Genomic DNA, 19088 nt, shown 5'->3' with positions numbered 1-19088 from the left:
CAGTTTGGTTCCTAAACAGTAAATGGTTCCCGTAATTAATACACCCCTGTTTTTTGCGGCAGAGGAAGAAGGCTCTCTCAGAATCGGATCTATCAGTCAATCTGCATTTATAGTAGGCTTAAATATACACATATTATTACTGTGGAAAGATACATTAATATACAAATCAGTTGACCTAGCCAGAAATGTCCCACCATATAAAGCATTTTGGAATTCAACATAAAAACTTTGCCATTTTGGTGTTGTCATTTACCAGATACTCTTATCCATAGTGACCTAGAGTAGTGAATGCATACTGCTGGTCCACCGTGGGAATCGAACCCACAAACTCTGTTGCTCTATCAACTTATGTTTCACTGTAGAATTAATGTTATATATATTTTTTTTCCAAGGTAGCCCTGAAGGCTGTATGATTATTATTGTTTTTTTTCAAGAATGAGAGGTTTTGACAAACATGAAAAAAACGTAGCCTAATAATGTCAAATCAAATCCAAAAACCGTGTATACAAAGTGTATTTAAGGTCACAACACACGACATAATTTTTTTTCTTCTCAAAATACAACAAGAAAATAGTCTTACCTGATGCATTTACCCCATCCAGTGGCAGTCTTAAAAGGCTGCATGTCCACAGGCAGCCCAATTATGTTCTTTTTCCACAAATTGCTATTTTGACAATAACCGGAGAAAAAGAGTAGAATTGGTCAGCCTGTGGAAACGCAGCAAAATGAACCCCCAATCCGAGAGTGGTTAAAAACTGTTGATGATGTGTTAGTCAGTGGTTGACAATCAAATGTGACTGCTGTGGCTTTCCACGGAAGAGATGACGACAAAATAAAAGTGTTATCACCTAAGTGTTATACTTTAATGTTGTCTTGTTAAGCACACAGCACGTTCTGTGTTAAGTACCAACTAGGTTAGGTATGTTGCACTCTTTAAACGTGGTAAATCCACGACATCAAACAACATACATTTCATTTGGACCCTTTTACAACATACTGTAGTCTAGATCTGTATCGGTGGTATATCATTTTGTTTAATTTCTCTCAAACAATCCTACTCATTGTTCTTCATTCAATCTGAATCTGTGTTAGTTGTAAATACTTTTATTTCATTGTGAACACAACACTGCACCTTTTGACCAAATCTGTTGAGGAAAATGTAGCATAATCATTGCAGTTATACATCTCTGTTATACATGTAAAATGTGGATTTGTATGAAAATTATTTATTTTTCAGGCTCTCAAAATTCCTTTTAAGACAGTGGGATATATTTAACAGAGGTCAGTGTCAAAACAGTGACAATAATAATAATGTGTTTTTATCTTTTTGTGTCATTCAAATATAAACCATAGAATTATATATTTCCATATAAAACATATCCTAAACTTTTTTTGTTCGTTCCTATCATCGAATGTACAGATCATATTCCCCAAAATGTATTTGTAAATAACCTTTGAACCAGGGAATAATTACAGTGAAGTATAAGAATTACAATCTAGATTACAGACAAAAGAACAACAAATGAGAAAAAATCTAATTGAAAAAGATGTACTCAGGGCTACCAATGAGAGATGGGCCTATGTGTTAGACATAGTGGTCATAGTGGTTACACCCAGCACTTTTAACATCAGTGGCTGCGTTCCAGGCCACCTACATTGCAGGCATTGCATTGGCGTCAGATGTAACCACATGTGGTTAGCTGATATATTAATCACCTATCCAGGTGTTTTGAGATCGAGGCGTCTGCAATGTAGTCGCACTGGAACGCATCCATTGACATGACAGCAACTGAGGAGAGCAGATAGGGACTACAGCAACACAGTAGGCCTTATCGTTTGCTCTGATAAAATGTATGGTAAGCTTCTGTCCAACAACAAATATTGTCACGGAAAATGTGTGTGTGGTGTGTTTGTTGTTAGTTTGTGATTCCTTCCAAGCAGTTACTGCGTACTTGTATGTTTTGGCTCAAGTATGGGTGGTGGAGGGTTTTATAAAACCCAAATTTGGTCACAAAAAATGGAGCGAAGATAGTTACTCTCCTCACCTCGATAACCTGAGTGAAACCATGGAGAAAATGATGGTTCTAAATAATTACAAAGCCAACATGATTTGGTGCAATGTACGATTGGCTTGGTCACCCATTCCAGTCAGTGAAGGAGGTGAGTTTAAAGTAGCAATATTCAATATCTGTTTCCACCCAAAGTGTGAAACCCCCCTAACAACTGCATTTGTAAACAAAGGGTTGGGTCTTGGGAACATGGAACTGCCATTGAGTTACTTTAATTCTATGTTATCTGTCTAACACAGTGACAGTTAAATGACACAATTCACTATTAGGGTCTCACTGTAGGTGGAAACTCAAATTATGGAGTGCTCCTTAAAAGGAGATGACATGGTCACAATAATCATGTGTGTTCAGTGTTGATGGCTTGTGTTCCAGCAGTGAATTGGGGGGGCGGGGGTGATGTTGGTGGTTAGAACCTTCAACCTCCATCGCTGTAGCTAAACTGAAAAGACTGACTCCATTCATACCACAGGAGGTTGGTGGCACCTTCATTGGGGAGGACTGGCTCATAATAATGGCTGGAGCTGAATAAGTGGAATGATATCAAATGCATGCAACACATTGGTTTCCATGTGTTTGATGCCATTCCATTCGCTCCGTTCATGCCATTGGTTGTGAGCCGTTCTCCCCTCAGCAGCCTCCTGTGATTTATACCAATTATAGGCACTCGCATTACTGCAATACATTCACATACACATAAATGGGATCTTCTATAAATAGAAGTATGACCATTTCTTCAAGTGATTCGGCATGGGATGACGTTACCTCACTCGATCTGTCTATGCCACTCATTCTAATATTTGAAAAGTGATGGATTTGTCTTTTTCAAAACTGCTGTCAAGTTGAGTCCCGGGGTAGGGTAGCAACAAAAAAAAGAACATATTGGTTTCTAATAGGACCACAAGCATATATCGTAATACACTTACTGTTTCTCTTAACTGAAGCAGACATAATCGATATCATACGTGTGTGTGTGTGTTTGAGTATAAAAAGCGTCTGGCTAGCTATAGCAGTTAACAGGTATGTGTAGCAGGTCTCTTAGGTTCATGACTGCATGTAGTTGTAACAGTAGAGAACGTATTAATCCCAAATAGCATCATATTCCCTATGTAATGCACTACTTTGGACCAGAGTCCTATGGGTAGTGCACTATATAGGCCATTTGGGATGTAGCCCAGGAAGTGAAAGCGGTTCAGTGCAGGCCAAAGGGGTGGTTTGGGGTTGCACTCTCCGAGGTAGCCGTGAATGTTTTCAGACACATAACCATAGTAACGTGAAAATAACAAAATGAAGACACATAAAACACACAGTATAGCACCACTGTCGGTAATAATCTAGTTGAGAACAAGACCGCTCATCTCTTCATCCCTTTCTGTCTTACATCAATACAAGGGCATCATAAACCCACAGAAGGGCCCTCGTCGGCTAATTCGGGAGCCCCTCACCCTCCTAGTGAGACCCCTAGATGAAGCAGGAGAGGTGCTCAAATTCAGTCAGTCAAAGTTTTTTTTTTTTTGCATTTCAATTACTCCACCTCCACCTCTCTCTTTTCCTTTCTGATAAGTAATCATCACCCTCTCCTTTGTTGTTTCAGTCTCTCTCTTTTTCATTTCCCAGCTCTCCATCTTCGTCTCTTATCCCAGCTACAAGATCTTGCTGCAGACTTGACAGCGACTGACTCGGCTGCGTTGGTTGCCTCCCTTCAGTGTGTCCATCGGAGGGGGGTCGAACTCCCGGTTAGGCTCAACCGTGGTCAGCCAGAAGCTGTACTTGTTGGCAAAGTAGTGGCAGGTGCCCTTGGCCCCATTACACTCGATGAAGGGTGTGGCGCGGAAGTCTTCCAGACAGGACCCTGGAGAGGACAGGGACTGGCCGCCACCCTCAGCCCCGGCAGCAGTGTGCTGTATGGGGGGGAAGGGAGAGAGCGAGAGGAGAGGAGGGGACCAGACAAGACCTAGGTGTTAGTCTCTAGATGGTGGTTTAGACTATGTAGTTATTGGGTAGTGAACTAGCTTTCATTAGAGAATCAAATATAGGCCAGGATTCAAAGCGTGATTGACATTTAAAGGCCATTTTACGATTGAGCCGACATCTTCAGCGGTTGCCATGAATGTGATCGCAAACGCAGGAATATTGGCTTAAGGCACTCTGGGCGACAACGCTCTATAATGCACAGTGGATTAAATCTGGCCTTAATCCCGCCCCAACTCACCATGAGAAAGGAGTACCCGATCCAGAGGGACCTCCAGCCGGCAGGGCAGGTGGGGATGGTGAGGTCCTGTGAGTGGACAGCTACAGGCTGGGAGTAGGCCTCGCACACGGAGCACCTGCTGATGTACTGGCTGATAGCCTCCTCTCCCACCGGCATCATGGGGATGGGTGCCGTGGTGGACAGCCAATAGGACTTGTCGTTGCGGCTGGCGTAGTAGCAGATCTCGTTGGGCGTGCAGTACAGGAACGGGACAGTGCTGAAACGGGGAAGGCAGGAGCCTGCCATACCTGCGAGAGAGGGGAGAGGAGGGAGAGAGGTGGAGAGATGGGGGAGTCGGGGAGGAGAGATATAAAGTTGAGCTTTCCGCAAGTTTTGTAGGTCGCTCTGCCTGCCCGAATTGTATAATCGCTCATGTTGCCCTTGTGTGTGTGCGCGTGTGTGTGTGCGCGTGTGTGCAAGCGTGTGTGTGACGTACCAAGGTCCTGGTTATGGGCCTTCTCCTGCCCCTCAACATACAGCAGACTGTATCCTTCCCAGAGCTGAGCCATGCCCTGAGGACACATGGGCACCTGGTTGTTCTGACTGTGCTTCACCAGAGTGTAGCCAATACTCCTGCTGCGCGCCACACTACCTGGGGGACCCTGCAGTCCAGGCTTACCGGGCAGACCTGGGTGAGAGAGGAGAGGAAAGGAGAGGGGAGGGGAGAAGTGGGGAGGGAGTATGTAAGTAGTACAGGTTCATGTTGGGTATCACTTTACTTAAAACCTCCGGCTATAATGCATTATGATGCGGTTATAAAGCAATGTAAGACTTGTCATGTTGTATAGAGTTCGATGTGTGTTCGGACGGATTCACATACAGACATTCTAGATACACACTCATACTCACAGTTGGCAAATACACTGTAGGCACTATACACTATACGTACACACACACACACACACACACACACACACACACACACACACACACACACCTTGTGACCCGGTAGGTCCAGGGAAACCAGGAGGACCAGAGTCTCCCAGAGGTCCGTCCAGGCCTGACCCTCCGTTCCTCCCCAGCTTCCCTACCGCGCCGGGCCTGCCTTTAGGACCTGGAACAGAGGGGGAGGTTCTGATGTTACTTCATGTTTTAATCCCTAATGGGTCAGGTTTGGATCAGGGTAATGTAAACTGATCCTAGATATGGGATTAGGGGGTGACTGTGGTTAGTCTGAATCCACACAAGGCAAAACTGATCCTAGATCAGTATTCCTTCTCTGAGATGCTTTGTGAATATAGTCCCAAGTAGGTTTACTTACCCCCCTGCCTGGCCTCTGGCTGTTCTAAGTGGGCTACTCACCCCCCCTGCCTGGCATGCCGGGATTGCCTGCTTCTCCCACGGACCCTGGAGTTCCGTTGGTCCCGGGGTCTCCCATGTCTCCATAGGGTGTCGGAATGTCCGGCCTGGGGAAAGTTATACCTTGGGGTCCCTTACGACCAGTATCACCTAGAGGGGGAGGGAGAGAAGTGTGAGGAGGGGATAGGAGGGAGAGGAAGGACAGGATAGGGAAAGAGAGAGAGGGTAGAGAGAGAGAGAGAGAGAGAGAGAGAGAAGCAAAATGAGAGATACATTTTTTACAATTAATTAATCAAATTGACAAAGACAAGTGTTTCATCTTCAAGATAAGTGTGTGTTAAAAGGATAAGTCTCTCACCTCTCCTTCCTTTGGGTCCTTTCCCACCGTAGTATCCTGGATCTCCAGGGAAGCCCATTTGTCCTGATGCTCCACTGTACCCAGAGTCACCTCTCTCTCCTGGGCAACACAGCAACAACAACAACATTTACAACACACCCCATCAGACACGCGGTACACCAACTACAGGGTAAGAAAATGTCAGATCAACATCCAATTCTGGCTGATACTTTATTGAGTTGTCAACAAATGTGCCCATCAGACAAATTGTACGTTTCAGATCAACATCCAATTTAGGTTGATATTCAAATGGTAATCTTACTTAAAATAAAGCAATTTGACCCTATGATTTGACCCTATGAGTCTATAAGGCTACCGTCAAGGGTAATCATCCTCAATCTGAGAGCCATCATCACTGTACCTTGCTTTTGAATCACATTCTGATGGATATTACAGTACATTGATTTGTCATCCCTGTACCTTTGAATCCAGGGTTCCCGTCCCGTCCTGGGCCACCTGGACCCCCAGGGTCTCCACGGTTACCAGGGGTACCAGGGATGCCAGAGAGCCCAGAGTCGCCTCTGTCCCCTTGGGCTGTACCGGGCCCCGGTGGGCCTGGGGGGCCTGGAGGACCACGGTAACCTGGAGGATCCGACCATAAACAATTAACACAAGAGTGAACCAGCTACAGTATAAAGGTCTATAGAATGTTGGATTTAGATGGAGGGAGGAGAATGAGAGATGACTCAGAGGGAGAAATGGAGAGAAGGAGAAGGAGAAGAGGACAACCTGGAGGAATGGACAGAAGGGAGAGGAGATGTTAACACAGTAAACTAGGTATAGATATAGAGTGGAAAGAGATGGAGAGATGTAGGGAGGAAAGAGAGAGGGGAAAGTAGAAAGGAGCAGAAAGGAGGAGAATAACATGGAAGAAAGAGGAGGAAAGTGAGATGGAGGAATATAAGGAGACTAATCTCAGCTGATCAAATCAAATCAAATTATATTAGTCACATGCGCCGTATACAACAGTGAAATGCTTACTTACGAGCCCCTAAACAACAACGCAGTTTATAATATGAATATGTGAATAAGAAATCAGAAATAAAAGTAACAAGTAATTAAAGAGCAGCAGTAAAATAACGATAGAGAGACTACATACAGGGGGGTACCGGTACTGAGTCATTGTGCGGGGGCACCGGTTAGTTGAGGTAATATTTACATGTAGGTAGAGTTATTAAAGTGACTATGTATAGATGATTACAACAGAGAGTAGCAGCAGTGTAAAGGGGGGGCAATACAAATAGTCTGGGAGGCTATTTGATTAGATGTTCAGGAGTCTTCTGGCTTGGGGGTAGAAGCTGTTTAGAAGCCTCTTGTACATAGACTTGGCGCTCCGGTACCGCTTGCCGTGCGGTAGCAGAGAGAACAGTCTGTGACTAGGGTGGCTGGAGTCATTACATTGCGGTTGGAGGCCGAGCAGTTGCCATCCCAGGCAGTTATGAAACCAGGATGCCCTCGATGGTACAGCTGTAGAACCTTTTTGAGGATCTGAGGACCCATGCAAAATCTTTTCAGTCTCCTGAGGGGGAATAGGTTTTGTCGTGCCCTCTTCATGACTGTCTTGGTGTGCTTGGACCATGTTAGTTTGTTGGTGATGTTGACACCAATGAACTTGAAGCTCTCAACCTGTTCCACTACAGCCCCGTCGATGAGAATGGGGGCGTGCTCGGTCCTCTTTTTCCTGTAGTCCACAATCATCTTCTTTGTCTTGATCACATTGAGGAAGAGGTTGTTGTCCTGGCACCACATGGTGAGGTCTCTGACCTCCCCCTATAGGCTGTCTCGTCGTTATCTGTGATTAGGCCTACCACTGTTGTGTCATCGCCAAACTTAATGGTGTTGGAGTCGTGCCTGGCCGTGTAGTCATGAGTGAACAGGGAGTACAGGAGGGGACAGAGCACACACCCCTGAGGGGCCACTTTGTGGAGGATCAGCGTGGCCGATGTGTTGTTACCTACCCTACAACCTGGGGGTGGCCCGTCAGGAAGTCCATGATCCAGTTGCAGAGGGAGGTGTTTAGTCCCAGAGGCCTTAACTTATTGATGAGCTTTGAGGGTACTATGGTGTTGAACGCTGAGCTGTAGTTAATGAATTGTATTTTCACATAGGTGTTCCTTTTGTCCAGGAGGGAAAGGACAGTGTGAAGTGCAATAGAGATTGCATCATCTGTGGATCTGTTTTGGCGGTATGCAAGTTGGAGTGGGTCTAGGGTTTCTGGGATAATGTTATTGATGTGAGACATGACTAGCCTTTCAAAGCAGTTCATGGCTACAGACGTGAGTGCTATGGGTCGGAAGTCATTTAGCAGTTTACCTTAGTGTTCTTGGGCACAGGAACTATGGTGTTCTGTTTGAAACATGTTGGTATTACAGACTCGGAAAGGGAGAGGTTGAAAATGTCAGTGAAGACAATTACCAGTTGGTCAGCGCATGCTCGCAGTACACTTCCTGGTAATCTGTCTGGCCCTGTGGCCTTGTGAATGTTGACCTGTTTAAAGGTCTTACTCACATTGGCTGCGGAGAGCGTGATCACACAGTCCTCCAGAACAGCTGGTGCTCTCATGCATGGTTCAGTGTTATTTTCCTCGAAGCGAGTGTATTAGTAGTTTAGCTCGTCTGGTAGGCTCATGTCACTGGGCAGCTCTTGGCTGTGTTTCCCTTTGTAGTCTGTAATGGTATGCAAACCATGACACATCTGACGAGCGTCAGAGCCGGTGTAGTACTATTCGATCTTAGTCCTGTATTGACGCTTTGCCTGTTTGATGGTTTGTTGGAGGGCATAGCGGGATTTCGTATAAGCTTCTGGGTTAGAGTCCAGTTCCTTGAAAGCGGCAGCTCTAGCCTTTAGCTTTGTGCGGATGTTGCCTGGCTTCTGGTTGCGGTATGTACATACGGTCACTGTGGGGACGACGTCATCAATGCCCTTATTGATGAAGCCAATCACTGATGTGGCATACTCTTCAATGCCATTGGAGGAATCCTTGGACATATTCCAGTCTGTGCTAGCAAAACAGTCCTGTAGCTTAGCATCTGCTTCATCTGACAACCTTTTTCATTGATCGAGTCACTGGTGCTTCCTGCTTTAATTTTTGCTTGTAAGCAGGGGGATATAATTATGGTCAGATTTGTATGTGTCTCTGTGTGTGGAGTAAAAGGGGTCCAGAGTTTTTTCCTCGTGGTTGCACATTTAACATGCTGATAGAAATTTGGTGAAACGGATTTAAGTTTCCCTGCATTAAAGTCCCCGGCTACTAGGAGCGCCGCCTCTGGGTGAGAATTTTCCTGTTTGCTTATGGCGGAATACAGCTCATTCAGTGCGGTCTTAGTGCCAGCGTCAGTCTGTGGTGGTATGTAGACAGCTACGAAAAATACAGATTAAAACTCTCTAGGTAGATAGTGTGGTCTACAGCTTATCATGAGATACTCTATCTCAGGTGAGCAAAACCTCAAGACTTCCTTAGATATCGTACACCAGCTGTTATTTACAAAAATACATAGTCCGCTGCCCCTTGTCTTACCAGATGTCGCTGTTCTATCCTGCCGATACACCGTATAACCAGCCAGCTGTACATTGAGAATGTCGTCGTTCAGCCACGACTCCGTGAAACATAATATGTTACAGTTTTGAATGTCCCGTTGGTAGTTTAATCTCACACCTAGTTAATCAATTTTATTTTCCAAAGATTGCACGTTTGCTAGCAGAATGGAAGGAAGTGGGGGTTTATTCGATCGCCTACAAATTCTCAGAAGGCAGCCTGCCCTCTGACCCCTTTTTCTCCGCCTTCTCTTCACGCAAATGACGGGGATCTGGGCCTGTTTCTGGGACAGCAGTATATCACTCACGTCGAGCTCGTCAGACTCGTTAAAGGAAAAAAAATATTGTGCAAGTCCTTGTTGAGTAATCACAATTCGGATGCCCAGAAGTTATTTTTGCCATAAGAGACGGTAGCAGCAACATTACAGTTGAAGTTGGAAGTTTACATACACCTTAGCAAAATACATTTAAACTCAGTTTCACAATTCCTGACATTTAATCCTAGTACAAATCCCTGTCTTCGGTCAGTTAGGATCACCACTTTATTTTAAGAATGTGAAATGTCAGAATAATAGTAGAGAATGATTTATTTCAGCTTTAATTTCTTTCATTACGTTCCCAGTGGGTCAGAAGTTTACATACACTCAATTAGTATTTGGTAGCATTGCCTTTAAATTGTTTAACTTGAGTCAAACGTTTCTGGTAGCCTTCCACAAACTTCTCACAATAAATTGGGTGAATTTTGGCCCATTCCTCCTAATGTAACGGAGTCAGGTTTGTAGGCCTCCTTGCTCGCACATGCTTTTTCAGTTCTGCCCACAAATATTCTATGGGATTGAAGTCAGGGCTTTGTGATGGCCACTCCAATACCTTGCTTTTGTTGTCCTTAAGCCATTTTGCCACAACTTTGGAAGTATGCTTGGGGTCCATTTGGAAGATCCATTTGCGACCAAGCTTTAACTTCCTGACTGATGTCTTGAGATGTTCCTTCAATATATCCACATAATTTTCCTACCTCATGATGCCATCTATTTTATGAAGTGCACCAGTACCTCCTGCAGCAAAGCACCCCCACAACATGGTGCTGCCACCCCCACAACATGGTGCTGCCACCCCCGTGCTTCATGGTTGGGAAGGTGTTCATTGGCATGCAAGCCTCCCCCTTTTTCCTCCAAACATAACAATTGTCATTATGGCTTAACAGTTCTATTTTTGTTTCATCAGACCAGAGAACATTGCTCCAAAAAGTACGATCTTTGTCCCCATGTGCAGTTGCAAACCGTAATCTGGCTTTTTTTATGGCGGTTTTGGAGCAGTGGCTTCTTCCTTGTTGAGCGGCCTTTCAGGTTACGTCGATATAGGACTCGTTTTACTGTGGATATAGATACTTTTGTACCTGTTTCCTTCAGCATCTTCACAAGGTCCTTTGCTGTTGTTCTGGGATTGATTTGCACTTTTCGCACCAAAGTACGCTCATCTCTAGGAGACAGAACTCGTCTCCTTCCTGAGCGGTATGACGGCTGCGTGGTCCCATGGTGTTTATACTTGAGTACTATTGTTTGTACAGATGAACGTGGTACCTTCAGGCATTTGGAAATTGCTCCCAAGGATGAACCATACTTGTGGAGGTCTACAATCTTTTGTTTCTGAGTTCTTAATGGACTTCTTTTGATTTTCTCACAATGTCAAGCAAAGAGGCACTGAGTTTGAAGGTAGGCCTTGAAATACATCCACAGGTACACCTCCAATTGACTCAAACAATGTCACTTATCAGAAGCTTCTAAAGCCATGACATAATTTTCTGGAATTTTCCTAGCTGTTAAAGGCACCGTCAACTTAAGTGTATGTAAACGTCTGACCCACTGGAATTGTGATAAAGTGAATTATAAGTGAAATAATTTGTCTGTAAACGATTGTTGGAAAATTGACTTGTGTCATGCACAAAGTAGATGTCCTAACTGACTTGCCAAAGTAATAGTTTGTTAACAAGAAATTTGTGGAGTGGTTGAAAAACAAGTTTTAACGACTCCAACCTAAGTGTATGTAAACTTCCGACTTCAACTGTATGTACAAAATAAGTTAAAAATACAAGTTACAATCAATCTATAGTTTTGTAAAAGGCCAAATTAAGGATTAAATTACCTTCTTCTCCATCGATTCCTGGCAGGCCAGGGTCTCCCAGTGGTCCAGGGATATTAGAAATGATTGTCTCCCCGCGAAGACCAGGCAGTCCTGGGAAGCCCGTCACACCAGGACCCCCTGACATCCAGACAAGAGTTGGGGTCAGCGTACACACACACACACACACACACACACACACACACACACACACACACACACACACACACACACACACACACACACACACACACACACACACGTTACCCTAGGTGCCTCACTGTTTCTACTTTAGAAACGGACTCTGGTCAGAAGAAGTGCACTATTACAGGGAATTGTGAAATAAGAAATATATTATTATTATGGACCATAAACTATCACCTTCATGCAAGTTAAGGAAATCATGGATGGCGGAGGCTCAATCAAGCTAGTCATCTTGACTACTTTCTTATGTTATTCTCGCTGCCACCAAAAGTTAAAGAGTGTTACCATCAGATAATTGGTATACACGTTACTCTTATAGAATTTCTGCAAGGTCGAGGATATTGGACATTTTATCAGAGCCTACTGGATGACACTTTGTTTTTAACCAAGACAGAATAATTTATAACTGACTTTGTCCTACATAACATAGGTACAGCAGATATCACCTTATTGTATTGGACACTTTTAAATGTGTCTTTAGAGGCCATGCAATTCAATACTCATCTTTAAAACAAAAACCATTTTGGTGAAAATATTTATATTAACAAAGGAAATAGAGGAACTAACAGTGCAGATAGATAGCAAATAAAAACTGTACCATAGAGGTACAGAATAAGTTTGAAGAAAAAGCCCAAAAACTGGAGGAACTTATTCAAAAAAGGTCATGTGTAATATATTATAAAAATAAAACAAACTGGATCGAATATGAGGGTAATTGCACCAAATTATTTTTTAATCTTCAACACAGAAATGCTACCAAAAATAATTTACAGAAACCTGTTACACACTAACTGAAGTTAATTGTAAATACTTTTTTCTGTTAATATGGTAAACTTCACAGCTGTACAGAAAGACTCATGTGAATGCCAAATTACAGAGGAGAACATTGTTGATACAATTAAAGCCTTTAAGTCTGGGAAAACTCCAGGGCTGGATGACATACCAGTTGAGGCATATCAAACCTTGTTTCGATGTACTCAGAGATCCGTTATTAGCATGTTTTAACCACTCCTATAAAAATGGTAGACTATCAGATACTTAGCAAGAACCCAGGTGGTAAATATAAAGATCCAGTCCACCTAAAAAATGGAGACCCCTTACTTCAGTGTTGCGATGCCAAAATCCTAGCAAAATGCATAGAAATAAAAAGGTATTGTCAGACATTATTAATCCTAATCAGACAGGTTTTTTAAAATGGACAATACATTGGAGATAATATAAGACAAGTACTGGAAACAATACGACACTATGAAAAATCTGGGAAACCAGGCCTGGTATTCATAGCTGACTTTGAAAAGGCCTTTGATAAACCACAACTGGAATTTTATATATAAATGCCTGGACAATTTTAATTTACGAGAAACTCTTATACAATGGGTTAAAGTTATGTATAGTAACCTCACGTGTAAAATGGTAAATAATAGCTACTTCTCAGAAAGTATTAATTGTCAAGAGGAATAAAACAAGGTTGTCCACTATCAGCATATTTATTTATTATGGCCATCGAAATGTTAGCTATTATTAAAATCAGATCCAACAATAATATCAAGGGGCGAGAAATCCAGGGCTTAAAAAACAAAGCTGTGAGAGGTTGGATCCCATAGCCTCATAGAGGATCTAGATCATTTCTCTAACCTCTCTGGATTAAAAACAAATTATGATATGTAAACCATATTACATATTGGATCGCTAAAAAATACTACTTTTACATTACCGTGTAGTTTATCAATAAAATGGTCCGACGGCGAAGTGGACATACTCGGTATACATATCCCAAAATAAAGAAATTCTCTCACTACAATACATTTTAATAGACAGTTAGCCAAATTAGATGAGATCTTGCAAACATGGCAAGGACAACACCTGTTTATTTGTGGAAAAATCACCCTAATTTATTCTTTAGTCATACCCAGTTTATCTATTTACTTATGGCCCTGCCTACACCTAACGATTTGTTTTTAATTATATGAGCACATTTTTTCCAATTTATTTGGAATGACAAGCCAGACAAAATGAAACTGCCTTTTTATATAATGAATATGAATTCGGAGGGCTAAAATGATTAAATATTAAAGCATAGTACCTTTCACTAAAGGCATACAAAACTAGAATTAAATTAAAACTGTTTCTCTAGCAGATTAGTAAGAATTGCTCACCCCATGTTCAAGAATGCCTGTTTCCCTTCATTCAGATTACAACCTCTCGCTTTTGGTTATTTGAAAATGTAATAATCTCCAAAATATTGCTACTTTTAAAACAAGCCAAAGAAAGCTGGTTGCAATTTCAGTTGAATAAACCACAAAAGACATAACAAATATTAGTCTTGAGCTCAAATATACTAATTGATAAAAAAACATATATAATCTTTGTAATCTATATCATAAATAGGACTGGTGGAGTTATGTCACACAAACATATCTGAACATTTCTGCTCTATCCGAAATTACAATCAACTGACAGCAGCATTACAGCAAAAAATGTAGGAGTTATGTGGAAAGGGGAGAAGGTAAGGAACTTGTTGGCCCTGCATTAAAGACCAAAATAGTCTAAAGAAAATTGTGAAAGTATTTAAGTAAAAATACTTTAAAGTACTACTTAAGTAATTTTTTGGGGTATCTGTACTTTACTATTTACATCTTTGACTACTTTTACTTTTTCTTCACTACATTCATTATGAAAATATTGTACTTTGTACTCCATACATTTTCCTTGACACCCAAAAGTACTCTTTACATTTTGAAAGCTTAGCATGACAGAAAAATAGTTCAATTCACAAACTTATCAACCGAACATCCCCGGTCATCCCCACTGCCTCTGATCTGGTGGACTCACTAAACCGACATGCTTTGTTTGTAAATTATGTCTAAATGTTGGAGTGTGCCCCTGGCTTTCCGTTTAAAAAAAGAATTTAAAAAAAGAAAATGGTGTCATCTGGTTTGCTTAATATAAGGAATTATAAATGATTTATACTTTTACTTTTGATACTTAAGTATATTTTAAACCAAATAATTTTTATACTTTTACTCAAGTAGAACTTAACTGGGTGACTTTTACTTCTATGGAGCAGCATTTTTTTAAATCAAAATGGGTTTTTGGGCAGAAATGCCTTCTGGAACATACAAACTTTAATGTGCTGTAATAACAAACTTATATTCCATCCATAAATATGAATACAATGGTTAAATTACGAGCCTAGTTGGTTTAGCCATGGAAAAAGACAGGAACGTTCCCACTAGCCATGATTGGCTGAGATAATGTATGGGCTGGACATGCCGGGAGATGAGTTTGGATTGGTCTGCCATGTAGCACGCTTCTGTCTATAACATGTGCTGTTCAGTATGTGTTGATAGTCCTTTCTACTGCGCCGTTTTTGGCAAAAGTCAAGGGGTCTGAATACTTTCCGAAGGCACTGTATATTATCTATGTCTGTGTGACCAACCAGTGTTCGAAACCCTGGTCTTCTGCACGCCACAAGACTGTGTCAGCCTGCTGAGCTAAAGCATAGGCATTAGCTCGGGGAGCTAACACAAGTCTATAGGCAGTGTTAGGGTTGGAGTCGGTCATCACGTTACTCATCAAGGTTACTCATCTACGCTCATCTGTGCTTCTACCCCTGCATTGCTTGCTCTTTGGGCTTGTAAGCCAGCTATCTTTAAAGCACTTTGTGACTACTGGCGATATAAAACGTGTTATAAAATACATTTGATTGATTATTTGATTGACTGATCTTTCCTCACCTGACTCTCCTCTAGCTCCCTTCTCTCCGTTGTACCCAGGTCCACCTGGGATGGAGGAGCCCCTCTCTCCCTTCAGACCGGCTGCTCCAGGAGTGCCGGGACGACCCCCCTCACTATAACCTGGGGTTCCTGGTAGACCCTTGGGTCCGGCCAGTCCGTTGAGCCCATCAAGACCAGGAGATCCCGGCAGACCTTGAGAAAGAATACTATTATTGCATTATAATATCGCCTAAAATAAAATGGCATACTAAAGTTATGTTAGAGCAAGCCATGTCAGTTTAAGATAAAGAACCATCTTCTCTCAGGCCAATGATGCTGTATTAGAAATGATAATATGTGGCATGGAAAAGCTAGAGGAGACTATGGTTCAGAGTGTCTAAACAAACCTTTCTCTCCAGGTGTTCCAGGGAAGCCGGAGCGGCCAGGTGTCCCGTCTAGACCTCTTCCTCCTGGGTATCCGTTCAGACCCTTAGCGCCGGTGAAACCAGGGGTACCTGAGAAGGGGAGACCCCCAAAAAACACACCAGGGAACATGTGTGAGCACAAATGAATGTAAATAAAATATTAATAATGATAAGGTTTCTTTCCCTTTTTTTTCTATATCACTTCCTGTGACATGATTAACCTGTGTGACCTTTATGACATCACTTCCGGTGACTTTATCACCCCGACTCACCCATTTGTCCGGGTATTCCTTGATCTCCCGGTGCTCCCTTCTGTCCGTTGAACCCAGGGCCGCCTGCAAAACCGTTGTCCCCGGGGGCGCCTTTAGCACCTGGGTTGCCTGAGTAACCAGGGGTTCCGGCCTCACCTTTAGCTCCGGGACCTCCGGGGTAGCCGGACGAGTCACCTCTCTCACCTGAGAACCATACAATATACAGGTAAGAACTTAACCAATACAAAACCTTTACACTGAAAAGGTACAGGAAAGAATGGCAGAGATAACAGAATACAACAGGTAAGAGAATACAGTTAAGAGAATAGCACAGATAAGAGACCAACAATGGTAAGAGAATGCAGTTAAGAGAATAGCACAGATAAGAGACCAACAATGGTAAGAGAATACAGTTAAGAGAATAGCACAGGGAAGAGACCAACAATGGTAAGATAATACAGTTAAGAGAATAGCACAGGGAAGAGACCAACATAGGTACAGTAAGATGACATGAGGTTCACAGATAGGTATACAACAGGTGATGTGACAGCGACTCACCTTTGGCACCTGGCTGACCAAGGACTCCGGGGTTTCCAGGGAAACCAGGTTCGCCATCGTCACCCTACAGAACAATAATAATGTCAAACTCAGTATAACATCAACTGCCACTTCTGTCTACAACATCACTGTTAAACTCTTTGTATGGTGGTGTATGTGCCTACCCTAGGTCCAGGCATGCCAGGGAAGCCGATGATACCGGGAGATCCTTTAGGCCCTGGGTAGCCTGGCCCGGCTGGGCGTCCGGGGATACCAGGAAGTCCTTGTTCTCCTTTAGCCCTGTCAGCATAACCAGGCAGCCCGGGCAAACCCTGTCGACCAGGCAGCCCTGGGAAACCCTTGTCACCTGGGGACAGGGAGGCACAAAATGGAGGATGTAGGAGCTTGTTGGTGATAAGCATTTGATCCTTAATGGCGGCTGAAGGAGCTTGTTGGTGACACACGTTTAGCACAAAATGGCTGCTGCAGGAGCTTTGATGGTGGCCAGGTTGAAGATATCCAGTTTAGGACAACGTAATAATTCCAAGAGGATGCTTTTGAAAATAAACAGATTCATAGGACTAGCACCGTTGCTAAATAGCATCTCTGGTCCGATTGTTTAGAAATCTTCCGCATTTACTCAAAGAATGATGGGATATTAGAACCCTCTTGTATTAACCTTTGTTATCTTCAGCCTAGGTTGGTGGCACACATTTTGTAACAAAATGGCAGATGTAAGACCTTGTGGGTGACACACATTTGGCACAAAACGGATGACAATGTTGATTTGTAGCCTACCACCTACCTCTAGGTCCAGGGAAACCGGGTAGACCGTTGGCACCATTGTCGCCCATCTGTCCCTTCTCAATGTACTCAACTCTGACGGGCAGAGAGGGTGCGCCGGGTGGACCAGCGTTACCTCTGTCACCTGGAACACACACACATAGAGAGAAGCCACATCGTTCAGTTTCTCTTTGAACCAAATAACACAGTTAGGGTTTGAACCAGCCGCAGAAAAACATTGGTGAAACTAAACCAAAAGAAAAGTACTGTGAGACTATTCATCATGTCATATTAAAATGATAATCTACTCCCTATCCACTCCCTTCCCATCATTCCCTTAGTTCTGTCATTCCCAATCCCGTACCTTTAGGTCCCGGCGCTCCGAAATCTCCGGGCAGACCGTCTCTTCCTGAGAATCCGGGAGCTCCTTTCCCTCCGGGACCTCCAGGTCTTCCAGGGTTACCTGGCATTCCGGGGAAACCCACCAGTCCGGGGTAACCGCTCTCGCCTGTGAACAGGAAAGGGGTCATGATTAGAAAATGGCCCGTGGATCTGACTAATATCCACTTTAGATCGACGTTTCCAAGCCAAATAAACATCAATAGAGCAATAGTAGGTATGGGTCCAATTACTCTAGTCATCTCTCTAAAAATGCCAAGTGCCCGACGTGGCTCTGGTTAAAAATAGTGCACTGAACGGTGTAATTTGAGATTTGCACTATTGTGAGTGTCCACCCTACCTTGGCTTGGAAGTTAGCTATGGAGGTGTCCATGTTTGGTTATCCACCACCACCTTACCCTTTCTTCCTGGTCCCCCAGGGATGCCGTCTCTTCCCCCGGGGCTCGGTGGTCCTGGAAGACCCCTGAGTCCTGGAGAGCCATCGCCTCCTGGTTCTCCTGGTTGTCCCTTCATCCCAGCTGGGCCTGGAAAGCCTGCATCACCTCTGGCTCCCTTCACACCGGGGTAGCCTGGGCGGGGAGGGAGAGGACAGCGAGTCAGGCATAACTCTTTCCTCTGAAAAACAATAGTGCATTAAAGTCAAATAATTGTTCAAATAGGGGAGGGAGAAAGTGCTGATTTATAAACATATGACATAAAAATAACAAAATTGACCATAACTTACCTTTATTGCACTGTTAAAAACTTACCTTATTGTGACATATACTATAATCATATTCAGTATCTAAATTACATTATAAACTGGGTGGTTTAAGCCCTGAATGCTGATTGGTAGACAGCCGTTGTGTATCAGACCGCAGTTATGACAAAACATTTATTTTATAATAGCAACAAGGCACCTTGGGGGTTTGTGCTATATGGCCAATATACCACGGCTAATGGCTGTATCCAGGCTCTCCTCATTGTGTCGCACATAATAACAGCCTAAAGTATGTGGACACCTGCTTATCGAACATCTCATTCCGAAACAATGCCCAATAATATAGAGTTGGTCCTCCCTTTGCTGCTATAAAAGCCTTCACTCTTCTGGGAAGGCTGTCCACTCAAT

The 19088-nt window shown here is 43.2% G+C and overlaps 1 protein-coding gene across 4 annotated transcripts in view; it reads right to left on the bottom strand.

Annotated features, from left to right (window-relative positions):
- Nucleotides 1–836: 836 nt before the first annotated feature.
- Nucleotides 837–19088, bottom strand: part of col4a6 (collagen, type IV, alpha 6) — a 182721-nt gene continuing 164469 nt past the window's right edge. For all 4 annotated transcript variants that reach the window (XM_065021804.1, XM_065021803.1, XM_029666357.2 and 1 more), the window contains 16 exons: nucleotides 18379–18549; nucleotides 17946–18089; nucleotides 17604–17726; nucleotides 16984–17165; nucleotides 16820–16883; nucleotides 16283–16465; nucleotides 15993–16100; nucleotides 15607–15798; nucleotides 11690–11806; nucleotides 6434–6595; nucleotides 5975–6073; nucleotides 5620–5766; nucleotides 5255–5371; nucleotides 4754–4945; nucleotides 4279–4565; nucleotides 837–3967 (listed from right to left, as the gene is read on the bottom strand). In XM_065021804.1, the coding sequence (XP_064877876.1) occupies nucleotides 3710–3967; nucleotides 4279–4565; nucleotides 4754–4945; nucleotides 5255–5371; nucleotides 5620–5766; nucleotides 5975–6073; nucleotides 6434–6595; nucleotides 11690–11806; nucleotides 15607–15798; nucleotides 15993–16100; nucleotides 16283–16465; nucleotides 16820–16883; nucleotides 16984–17165; nucleotides 17604–17726; nucleotides 17946–18089; nucleotides 18379–18549 (2546 nt within the window). In that variant the 3' untranslated portion in view covers nucleotides 837–3709. The remainder of the gene's footprint in view (nucleotides 3968–4278; nucleotides 4566–4753; nucleotides 4946–5254; nucleotides 5372–5619; nucleotides 5767–5974; nucleotides 6074–6433; nucleotides 6596–11689; nucleotides 11807–15606; nucleotides 15799–15992; nucleotides 16101–16282; nucleotides 16466–16819; nucleotides 16884–16983; nucleotides 17166–17603; nucleotides 17727–17945; nucleotides 18090–18378; nucleotides 18550–19088) is intronic.

This window comes from Oncorhynchus nerka, linkage group LG8 (genome assembly GCF_034236695.1).
Source record: "Oncorhynchus nerka isolate Pitt River linkage group LG8, Oner_Uvic_2.0, whole genome shotgun sequence".
In the NCBI taxonomy this organism is placed as follows: domain Eukaryota; kingdom Metazoa; phylum Chordata; class Actinopteri; order Salmoniformes; family Salmonidae; genus Oncorhynchus; species Oncorhynchus nerka.
This window is presented reverse-complemented; position numbering and strand designations above follow the sequence as displayed.